Genomic DNA, 11,648 nt, shown 5'->3' on the forward strand with positions numbered 1-11,648 from the left:
ATTCTAATAGTAGAATGTACAAGCTGGTTAACCGGCTTTTAACATTTTTATTTTACACTTGTGAATGTATTTTTGTAACAACTTCCAACTCTTTGCTACTTTAGTCAGTCATCAATCACGCGCCATCTCGTGGCTATTTCGGTTAAGTTTGGCCAGGAGAGCAAGCATATTTTATGCATAGTTAATGGCTAACTTAGCTAAGTGGTTTATTCTCTCTTGGTCTTAATCAGAATTTGAGAAAAATGACCGAATTTTAAATTTACATTTTTTTTCGATAAAATCACGAAATGCTATTTCTTTTTTATCACATCTTAATAAGTACAGGAAGTGTATTTTTAGATACTTGTGATGATAAATAGCACTTACTTTTACAAGAGCAGCGCCAGAAATCTTGTACTTTTCTACATTTATGGCATGTCTATGATTTGTACAATATTGCGCATATTTTTCTTAAATAAAAACAGGAAATGCTTTTTTTTAAAGATACTTTGTTACAAAACTACAAAATACTTGATTTTGCATAACCATTTAAAAGTCATGAAGAATCTCCTGTTGTTATATATTACACTAAAAACGATTGGGTAATGACGCTATAGAATTCCGAATTCTAGAAAGTATTGTAAGCTTTGATAAATCTGATAGATCAAGCCTCTTATAAAGAAAAGAATCTACTAAGGTTTGTTTGTTTTTCGTGTGCATGTTTGCTGTTGCGAAGGAACGTACTTTAGAAAGCGAGTGGCTAAATTTCGGAAAGCTATAGTCATGGTGCATTCCATGGGAAATAGCGTACTGAAAAAAGGCAAAAAACAGTGATTGTTTTTTCCCAGTGTCTGATCAATATAGTAGGTTTGAGCCGGACTGATTGATGTTTTTCCATGACGACTGGTGTCGATTTTCTTCCAAGCAATCCATCAAATCCATTTCACCGGCGCTGGGTCGGTGGGTTTTAATATTTAATGATAACTACTGAGACATAGCGAAATAATTACTATAGATCGACATCCAGTTGTATAACTTTTTCAGGTTTCCAACCGTGCCATTGTGAGCACACATGCCATCTTGCCATTGTCATAACAACAGATAACGCGGAATCTCGGGCTTTGCTGCTTTTTCCTTCCATTTTTGTCGACTTTCTCTTCTTCCTTGACTAGCTTGTGTTGGAAGCCGACTCTCGGGAGTCTTCGCGGTTTGTAATCGGCTCACAGACACAGGCGCGAGTTCTAGTCTGATCTCTTTGTCTCTTTTTCTCACCTTTCTCTCTTCTCGCCTCTTAGATCTTCGTTCTCGCTTCTCTGCGTCAATTTTCTGATTGTGTCCCACACGCAAAGATGTGTTCGAGCCGCCCGAAATCTGCTGCAAAATGCGCCGTTTCTGGTTATCTAACTCCCAAAGAGACTTACTCAATCGCTCTTTTTCCTTGCAAATTTTCAAACTGTACGCATAGCGTATCTCTTCCATGTCTCTAGCTAGATAAATCTGCCGAAGTCTTTGTCTCTCATAGTATCTACTTACTGTCGCGAGCTGTTTCGTAGGGTTTGGGGTAAGTAACGCGGGTAAAAAGCTGTCTTCCTCTGCGATAGTGTACATGGTTTTACGATCCTCCAGCGTTGCGTCTTGTTCTAAGCCCTTATTATTTCTGCTGATAGTTCGTTGACACAGGAGTAGGCCGGCTCGCCAGCTGCAGCGTTACCCATTGCCGTAATAACTAGCGAATGTTTACAGATATAGCCCCGTTTGACATCTCTTATTGTCCCCGCAAAGCCAGATAGTCAGCGATCTTGTGAACCCGACTTGAGAAATTTACTTAAGCTAAAAGGAACACGTCAAGTAGTGTTCCCGCATGATAATGCGCAAAGCCGATTTACTACCACAGTAAGTCGTTGCTATGGGCCTCGTTTTCAGTTTTAATATCCCATTTCACACTTATTTACAACAATTTTTTAATCCCATAGCAGACTATTAATTTTTCATAAAGGAAATAATTCTTAGAATTGCCTAGATTTAATATAATTTCATAATAGTTTTTTGCTCTAGTTTTTTTTCGCCTTTGTATTTGTTGTAAGCATAGATGCTGTGACTTTGCGATGGCAAGTTATTCAGTTAATGAATTCCATTTCCTATAGAATAATCTCCAATTTCCCCTGACACGATCTCAGGAAGTACTCGTACTAGATTGGCTAATTCGCGCATGATATTTCCTTGAAGCTTTGCCCTTCAAAAGAGCAAACAAGCCCGGGAAAAAGTGCGTGTTGATAGCGTGCACATAAAAATGGCCTCGACACAGAAGTTGACTACAACAGGTAAACATTGAAAAGAATTCAGCAGAGTTTTTGACAGGTATTTGCCCATAGAGTCACTTTTAAATGTAATCGTTGCACTGGCAAAAATTCTTGTCGTTCCTGCCAGTGCTGAAAAACGCAAGACTAGTTCCAGTACCGCGCGGTTAAACCAGCCTTTTTGTTTTGAAATGGCGGCGTTTTACCGGCGAACTGTCACATTTTGGCGAATGCTAAGAAAACTAGATCAAACCTAAGGCTAAAATTTTCGATATGACTCTCTCATTATCAAACAAATCTGTCATCTTTTGTACAGTATGGTTTTAATGCTGTACAGTAAGTCAAAACAGCGAGTCAGCCTTTCGTACCTTTACTCGAACGATTCAAGACTAAGATTTTGTTTGTTTTCTCCAGAACACGCGCATGCGCATACGTTATCAGCACTGTCGTCGTTCCTTAGAGAAGCAATCTCGTTACCATTTCTCGCCGTGGGTTTGCTACCGAGCGGTCCTTGGTAGAAAATTTCGTAGAAATGATAAGACTCATTCTGGTAGCTCGAATCGAATCGAATCTCTTAAAGATGTTGCGAATTGTGCACTTTATCATATCTTTTTTTCTTGGTAATTCGCTTCTTAGTAAGCTCCCACACAAATCGCGACAATAAAGGAAGCGACATTTGCTTATTATTTTTTGTGAAGTTAGTATGAAATAAGCGTAATTGTGTGCTTTTCTTGTTTTCATTTTATTTTATGGCCATAACTGCCAACACCAGGGCACTTGCTCTTAATATGAATCACAGATCCTTCGGATAATATGTTGTCTGAACGTCTCACATCGAGAGCGGGTGGAAATGGGTAAAAATAGGTGTACCCCCCTAATAGGAATAGGAAGAATTCGGGTGACAATCTCGCGCGCAACAAAAAGGAACTGATTTAGCGCTTACGAATAAATCCAGAAAGTTTTTTTTTTTTTCATTTAAAGATTTTCTTTCGTCGTTCCCTGGCGTGACGGGCGCAGTCATTTCTGTGTTATTTTGGCTTGAATTTGCCACTCAAAAGGTCACGTGATCAGTTAGGGCAAGTCCCTTGTTATATTCTATTCTTTGTCTTGTGGTCATGCGAGAGTAGCGGCTCCAACAATACTGGCTGTGATGTTGTTGGCGCTATTTGGGGTTTAAACGTACAGCCTATCGAAAACTTCATGTTCATTCTTCTTCTTTATTTTCTCGCGTCTTAAATTTCGCGAAAATTTTCCCAGCACTAGCCTAGCATAGTTTTCTTTTAATATCAGACAAAATGAATGGTGCAGTGCTGAAGATTAGGTTGTCTAGTACCAGTATGCCAAATTTGGTGGAGCTACCGGCAAATGTTAAATCTCAATAGAACATTGAATGAGTTCTCTATATCAATTAAATTTCGCAAGATCAAAGTTCGCGGCCTTTTTTCAAAGAGTACCTTATTCTGCTTAATATTAAATTCGCGTTTTTCACGATTTAAAAAAATTCGCGAACTTTAAGACTCGCGAAAAACGCGAATTTAATATTAAGCAGAATAAGGTACTCTTTGAACAAAGGTTGCACTCCATGTATTGTAGCCCGCGGTGGTTCATGGGCATTGGGTTAATAAGCGAATAAGGCTAAGCTCGAACGTCGTATTATCCATGAGCCTTATTCGATGCAAATGCATGCAAATGAAGATGAAACAATCAACTTGATTCATTTGCATGCATTTGCATTGAATAAGGCAAATGGATAACACGACGTTTGAACTAAGCGTAAATTAAAACAAATCCAGGTTTGCAAAGTTTTCGCATTCACATTTATCTGCCTAAAGTTAACACATGGCACTCATAGATTCAGCCATTAATGTTGCCCATGATGCACTGCGGGTTACGACACATGGATTCTCTGAGTGCAACCGTATTTGAAATAGGTTCATATCTGTAGGAAAATGTCTCGACTTTGAATGTATTTTGATTGGCGACCACCAAACACATTTTCGATGAGCTAAAGGTCAAAGCGGACTCTATATCTGGATGAAAATAAGAGGAATGAGATAATACCATAATCCCCTTTGTCGCCATTTGGGTTTTTTTTAACTAGTCTTATATTGATGACATCATTGCGCACGGAATCTAAAAACAACAGACACCCTGAATAGAATGCGCTTTGAAATACCCATAATCCTTTGGGCCACACGAGCGCTTGTGTGCAGGTCATTTTTGCATCGGTCTCGACAAACTAATACCCATCTAACCTTTTTTTATTAGCCTGTTAATTGTTGACGAATGAAAACTGCGTTGTCTCATGCAATATTAAGCGGCATTGTCACCAATTCTCCCGGGAGAGCGCCCTTAATGCACCCAAACAAAGAGTTCACTCGCCTAAATAAAAAGAATAAACTCATCAATTACTCAACTCTCATGTGGAAAAAGTACCTTATGCTATCTTCAAGTTTTAGTAGTTGGTTTTATAATTATCGAACGCGGTATTTTTGTTGGTGTGGTGGTTTGGTGTGAGAATATAGAGGTAGTTTAATTACCCCGCGCAGCAGTTGCTTAGATGTACGTAGATCTTAGCACCAATCATTTTGTAAATTAATTAGTGCACTAAGCCCTATCTGGAGGGGGCTGAAAGATAAAATCCATCTGAGTGAAAAAGCTCTCACCAATGCGTCTACATCAACGAAAACAACTTACCTTAAAAATGATTTTTCTTAGAAGTGTTTTTGTCCCCATTAAAGGTGTTATAAATTGATTCTAACGGTTTACCATGATTGCTTGTCATCAATATTTATTAGTTTTGTCTCATTAAGATTCTAAGTAAGATTATGTTTACCTGCCCGCTCCAATCAGATCCGCCAGCCGTGTTCTATTTGTTAGCGACCGTAAAATCACAAACACGGTCTAACTGTTCGTACGACCGCCATTTGCTTCCTCGAGATTTTCAAATTCCGCCAACCAGATATGAAAAACAATTATTCGTTCGTCACTACTATTGTTAGCACTGAAAAGATAAGAAGACGCGAAGAAAGGTGGTTGTTTCTACTCTAAACGGCGTAGAGATGCAGAATTGTTGAAGTTTGATGAAGCAAAGGGATTGCTACGGCTCCGAAAAAGACGAGAATTTTACGGGAAAACTTCACAGTTTTTCGGGTTTGAAAAACAAAATAAAACTTCAAAGCAAGCCAAATGCAAGAAAAACTTATAGAATTGTACACAAGCATGTAAGCGAATTAGTTGTAGTTATCATCAAATTGTTTTAATTAATGGATTTTTGTCCGAGGCCGGTGTATATTTAAAATATGTCGTCGCATTTGAGTGAAATCCAGCAAAGTCTCGCCAAGATGGATGGAAGCTATGGGCAAGCGAAACGTGATCTTGTGATGCGATTCGTGAGAGATCAAGAAACATTACAGACGTCGCAAGTCGATCTTAAACTCGTCGACGACGAAACGATTGATTTAATTGATTCCGCTCCAGTTGCTAACGAAGACGACGCAACGTGGAACTCGAATCTTGTAGGAAGGGAATGCTCTCTGGATAGCGGTGTTTCGAGGATAAGGCTCGAAGGAGCCGAGGAAACTCGAGGAAATACCTCTCCCGAACCACCGATTGCTCCACGACCACCTTCCGGACGTCCACAGTCTAGACGGCGGAAGAAATCGGCAACTAACGAGTTACGAGTTAGGCGAAAAAGCTCGCATCATAAATACACTGAGGATGCATCCAGGCTTACGGGCTTGCCGACACACAGAATATCAAGTTATAAGAGAGATTCACCTCTTGCGCTGCAGCCGAGTTTAGGGGAATTTGAGCCAGCTTCGCTAAATTCGTCATGGCCACAAGAATTCCTGAACCGTAAATTCTTCACTGGGTCCCAATTTGAAAAGTACACGATTGGACAAACCGAGGTTAATAATAATGATACAAGAGCTGAACAGTTCTACTCTGTTGACGCTCGACCGATGTCGACGCAGGGTGCCCGGGAGAGTATGTCTCGCGAAATGCTCGCTGCTCGTGTTCGGAAACACTCGGCCAACGACTCCGCCCGAATTTCGTGCGACATCAAGCCGATCACAGGAGCGCGAAAGACTCGGATCCACAGCCCGACTAAGTCCGGAGGGTCCCGAAGCCGAACGGTATTTAATTTTGGTTTTAATGGAGGTCTTGAGCTAGAGCCTGTTCATCCGACCGATTTGTCGATGTTGAGAGTGTCTTCGGCTTCCGGTTCCGGTGGAGGTCCGTACTCTCTCGTTCAGCTCCCTCCGATCGCAAGAGAACCCGCACCTGCAGCCTCGCCTCCGTTCAGTTAGGTGGTAAACTATGTACATATGCCCCTGATAATAGGCTATTTGGCGGGAAAATATGTACGTGTATTACCCCTTACCTGGCTAATTGGCGGGAAATATGTACGTTTATTACCCCTTACCAGGCTAATTGGCGGGAAATATGTACGTTTATTACCCCTTACCAGGCTATTTGGCGGGAAATATGTACGTGTATTACCCCTTACCAGGCTATTTGGCGGGAAATATGTACGTGTATAACCCCTTACCAGGCTATTTGGCGGGAAATATGTACGTGTATAACCCCTTACCAGGCTATTTGGCGGGAAATTAGTACGTGTATTACCCCTTACCAGGCTATTTGGCGGGAAATATGTACGTGTATAACCCCTTACCAGGCTATTTGGCGGGAAATATGTACGTGTATTACCCCTTACCAGGCTATTTGGCGGGAAATATGTACGTGTATTACCCCTTACCAGGCTATTTGGCGGGAAATATGTACGTGTATTACCCCTTACCAGGCTATTTGGCGGGAAATATGTACATGATAAAGAACACTACATGGCTGTAACGGGTAACCAATGTCACTCTCCTTCCAATGCGAGGTTAATCAATGCACTGGCAACTGTTCGCGCGAGCGCAAGTGAAAAGGCTAGTTTGAATTCCACTATGCCTGCTGTGCAGACAGACTAAGGGCGCATAAATACAGTGCAAGCCTCGGTTTTAAACAAATTCTATGAGCATTGCGAAAACTTGTGAAATTCTTCTTCGCTGCTATTTTGAAACGGTTTGCCCGAGGCTTGCACTGTCCCTATTGCTTTTCTCCAGCGGGCACAATGGAGTTCCAAATTACTAAGAAAAACATTAACATGGAGGCAGTGTCTGTTGTGACAGCCTAGTAATGGAAACTGTGAGAAGAGACCGTCAGTGTATATAAATGTAGATAAGATACCTTATAATATATAATAGATAAGAAACCGTAAGATATCTCCTGTTAAGGTTTGTTAATGTCTCAGTTGTGTAATTTTTTATTCCTTATTTATTGCAACTCGATAAAAGATTAAAAATAAAGGCGTGTTCTGCTGATTGGACCTGAGAGCCAAATGAGCAAAATTAATGAAAAATAGTCCTGATATTTTTTTTAAAAGCAATAGGAAATTTGTGAAAAAATTGAAAGGGAATCGAGCACGTAATTATAGAACACCAATTATTCGCTTCAATTCCGTTAGTCTTCTTATTGCCTAAACAACGTAAGCGGTAGTTTAACTCAACTGGTTTTGTGGAACTTGAAATAGTAGGTTGGGGAGGTGTCCTTTTCTTCAGCCTAGTGCTCGGCATTTGAATGGGTTTCCTGTGGTGGATAAAAGTTATGGATTTGCGGTTCCAGACCCCGTGCTTCCCGCGGTCATCTAATTGTTTGCAATAACTGAATATAAAGTGGTTGCTGCATTAAACAACAATCTGAAAAAAATTAGATAGCTCCTCATTAAGAAGAAAATGTTTCAGTTTATACTGACAGTAACGAACGATAAAGTAATAAAGACTAGCTCAAAATTTACACTTAAATGAAAAACTCGAGGGGAAAAGGCTTAAAGCGTTATTTCAGTCTCGGTTATCTATTTGCTGGTCATTTTTCAGTAGGCAGCTAGAATTATTAGTTGATAACGATCTTTTGTAAGAATAGGTGTGAGTTTTCAAATTTCCTAGAAAAATATGGAAATGCAGAGGTCTTTAGAACGGCTCATTTGATAAATTGCCAAAACCTGTCATATCATCTATTTTCTCGAACTTGATCCCTTTAAGTATACATTAGTCCACCGAATTAAACATATAAGTAGGATTTTTTTCTTTAATCAAGTTCTTTAATTATTTGCTAAATTTCTAGTTTTTTTTCCTGTTTCACTTAGTGCTGAAAAAGTTGTAAGCTGCCAGTGTTTACGCTTTTCTGTCTGGTAAAAGTGAAAATTTCTGACAAAATTATGGTTGTTTTTATTTTATGTTATATGAAATGGTCTTCACTATTCTTAGTCTTCACTGTTTCTATTTGTTTCCCCGTTCCAATTTGTGTTGTAAAGGTTTTAAGGCAGCCAGTGTTTACGCCCCTCTGTCTCCTTTTTAAAAGTTTCTGCCAATGTTATGATTGTTTTCTTCAAGAGTGAATGGCGCGCGTTATCGCTTCTGGCATACTCAACTGTTACCATCTATTATGCAAAACCTTCTCACTTGCGACGTGTACTAAGAAATCTTGAAACTTTTTTAATGACAAGCTCACGGAAAAAATAACAGGAATGGCTATCGTCGCCAGACCAGAGAAATATTTCAATGTAAATAGCCCCTTTTTCATATAGAAACTTTTATTGTTGTTATTTTGCCGCCAAAAGCCGGAGCGCGCGCGTGTGTGCCACCCAAAAAGTCACGTGATTTCTTATCTCAAGTCGCACAACGATTGGTTGGCGCTGGAGTCATCTGTATCTCCTTTATATGATATGTTGTATCGCACGATCTCCGATTGCACTATCAAAAGCGTCTATTGTAGTAACGGGTTGTAAAGCGCGCCAAAGCGACGCTTGTCCATCATTGATCGAGTCACTTTCCCTTTTCGACGTTGTAGTTCAATCAATATTGCTTCTTTGTTATATTCAATTGAAGAGAAACAGAACGAAAATAACTTTTCAATCGTTTTTGTCATTTTGAATCGAGTATTTTGTATGTTATAATAGTATTCTACCATAAAACATCTACAATCTTGTCTTAAGAAATGCTTACGAATTATTCTCTGTCTATTTACAATTTTTATATCCTTATCTTGTTTGCTCGTTAAAAGAATCTAATCTTTTTCAGTCTTTCTCTCCTTTTGCCAAGTCTTTTTCCTCGGTATTAATTATTCATTTTTAATTCGTTTTCCGCTGCGCTTGGTGGGGCCATATTTGGATCTCTTAGTGGTTTATCTATCTAAGACATCTAGTAATCTAATTTATTTTCTGGCTTCACACAGGTCTTTCTCTCTCCTTAACCACTTTTACACTATTTAATTATTTAGCAAACCGGTAGTTAAAAGGCCTGTGATTCATCTGTTTGTCACACGTCGCTCTTTTCAGGTATCTTAAGTTTTTTTTTAAATGTTTAGCTGTGTACCATAACTAAAGTTTCCTTTAAAGATACCTTCTCGTCGAACCCATTTTCTTGTGTTTTAGCCTTCAATCCTGGTAATCATTACTTTAGGACAACAGTTTTTCCCACGACATAAAGGCACGAAGAGCAACAATAATTGTTTCACTGTTAACGATGGGAGTCGTTTTCAGTGCCATTGTGTAAAATGGAACTATGCTATAATGCCTTTATTGCTCATCGACCCCGTTTTAAAGTCTACCGCGTCTTTTTTCATACTAGCGCCTTTCAACGCACAAAGTTCTGAAAATTTTCGAAGAGAGGTTTTGGCGGTTGTTGTTATAATGTCTTGACGCCACGTCATGCGAGCGAGCCTCGAGATATGTCCGAAAATAACATTTTCCTCCTTGTAGTCACTCAAGCCCATCCTCCACATTTTGCCAAAGCTCGAACCGCGTAACATCTCTTTCTTGTATTTGCTTCGCCGCTTGTCAAATAGACTATAAATGATCCTTATTAATACTCGCTCGCACTTGTTATACCCCTTCATTTATGTTTGCTTATTTCGTATCATTACTGGTCCTACTCAAACAGGGGTATACACGATCTATGTTCAGTTTGTTATATCGAACTTTCCCTCTTGAGCGGTGACGATAGCTATGTTGTGAGACCTCTCATACGAGGTACGGTCCTTGGGCCCCGCGCCGATGATGGCCGCGGAGGCCTTTTCAGTTGAACATGTTCCTCTACTGGTAGAACATCTCGGGTCGGTGACCGTGGGGCCGGTCTTGATGGCCGTTTTATTTTACCAGGATTCAAAGGTGGAAGTTGTGAAGCCTTGTAGTTGCTTGCACTTCCATCTCGGCAGGATCCTTTTCTTGCTTCGCCAGAACCCCAAGAGATACCGCTAAATTCGCTCTCTTGTGTTCTCGGTGGAGAGTAATACCCGAGAGAGCTGGACGAACCCGTGGTAAAAGATCTCAAATCGTCGAACGATTCCTCGCTGTCCATCTCACTCTGTGAAGCCATTCGCTCCAGACGCTTTTGTATACGATAGTCGGTTCCAGAAAGAGATTTTTTCATGCCTTGGTCAGCCACGAGTTGTAAAATCTCGTCTACTGATTGCTGAGCCTTTAATGAGATTTTTCGTCTTGGATGAAGGTAATTTTGCGTCGCTGTGTTGTCCATAGTGGAGTTGAGTTGATTGTCCAGTTCTCTTGGCTTTTCCCTTTAGACGACGCCTAGAACATCCTCAGCTTTTACTACTACCTTTTCACACCTTCATCTAAAACAAAAAACTTGTCAGTCTTGCTTTGAATGGGTTTTTCGTGCCTGCGAAAGGGCCAATTAACGGTACAAGGTCCGGGAGCTAAATATTGTCTGATCTATTCACGCTACTATTCCATATTCAAGTACTCTCCAGAACGATCCTTGAGGTTGCCATACCCACGAAACATTGTTTACGTATGTTTTGATATAAAAAATGCCCCTAGGGCACGGTTCCCAAACTCTCACTATCCATTTGTGTTGGTTTTGCTAAGAGTTTAATTATAACGACACGTTTAGTACTCGTCCATTATTATCAATTCTTTCAGTGCGTAGATTTCAGAAATAGTCTAGTAAGGCGAAATATCGTGCAAAAACAGCGATACTCAAGCACGTATTCTCGCTAGGAAACTCATGTGTTATTTATTTTGTTTCGCTCTCTTGCACGTGTCGAAAGCACCTAGACAATAAGCCCATTCTGCTAAGTCAAAACTTAAGGAGACAAGCTTTGTTATAGTAGCACGCTTGCCTCGTTTTCTCAGTCTCTACGAGAAGCCAATAAGATAACTCCATACCACCTGACAAATGACTTAATTGTAGGGTTTAAGGGGGTTCTTCCATTGTGGTTTTTTCCCTTCAAAGATTAAGAAAGGCCAACTCAATATATCTATTATGGGAAGTGCCGCTAGGATGCCTCCAGGCCAAAGAC

The 11,648-nt window shown here is 40.1% G+C and overlaps 2 protein-coding genes across 2 annotated transcripts; one reads left to right on the top strand and one right to left on the bottom strand.

The window, feature by feature from the left end:
* The first annotated feature begins 5,119 nt into the window (after nucleotides 1-5,119).
* On the top strand, nucleotides 5,120-7,689 carry LOC116610620. Its single transcript, XM_032371338.2, has one exon. It carries the CDS (start codon nucleotides 5,579-5,581, stop codon nucleotides 6,587-6,589), a length of 1,011 nt encoding a protein of 336 aa, XP_032227229.2. The 5' UTR covers nucleotides 5,120-5,578; the 3' UTR covers nucleotides 6,590-7,689.
* Nucleotides 7,690-9,230: 1,541 nt separating this feature from the next.
* On the bottom strand, nucleotides 9,231-11,271 carry LOC5503054 (zinc finger CCCH domain-containing protein 18). Its single transcript, XM_048730289.1, has one exon. It carries the CDS (start codon nucleotides 10,859-10,861, stop codon nucleotides 10,331-10,333), a length of 531 nt encoding a protein of 176 aa, XP_048586246.1. The 5' UTR covers nucleotides 10,862-11,271; the 3' UTR covers nucleotides 9,231-10,330.
* Nucleotides 11,272-11,648: the final 377 nt, after the last annotated feature.

The sequence above is a fragment of the Nematostella vectensis genome, chromosome 7 (assembly GCF_932526225.1).
Source record: "Nematostella vectensis chromosome 7, jaNemVect1.1, whole genome shotgun sequence".
In the NCBI taxonomy this organism is placed as follows: Eukaryota; Metazoa; Cnidaria; class Anthozoa; order Actiniaria; family Edwardsiidae; genus Nematostella; species Nematostella vectensis.

Excerpts from the sequence above, each read along its gene's own strand:
- LOC5503054 (XM_048730289.1), bottom strand. The coding sequence starts at position 10,861 with ATGGACAACACAGCGACGCAAAATTACCTTCATCCAAGACGAAAAATC.
- LOC116610620 (XM_032371338.2), top strand. The coding sequence starts at position 5,579 with ATGTCGTCGCATTTGAGTGAAATCCAGCAAAGTCTCGCCAAGATGGAT.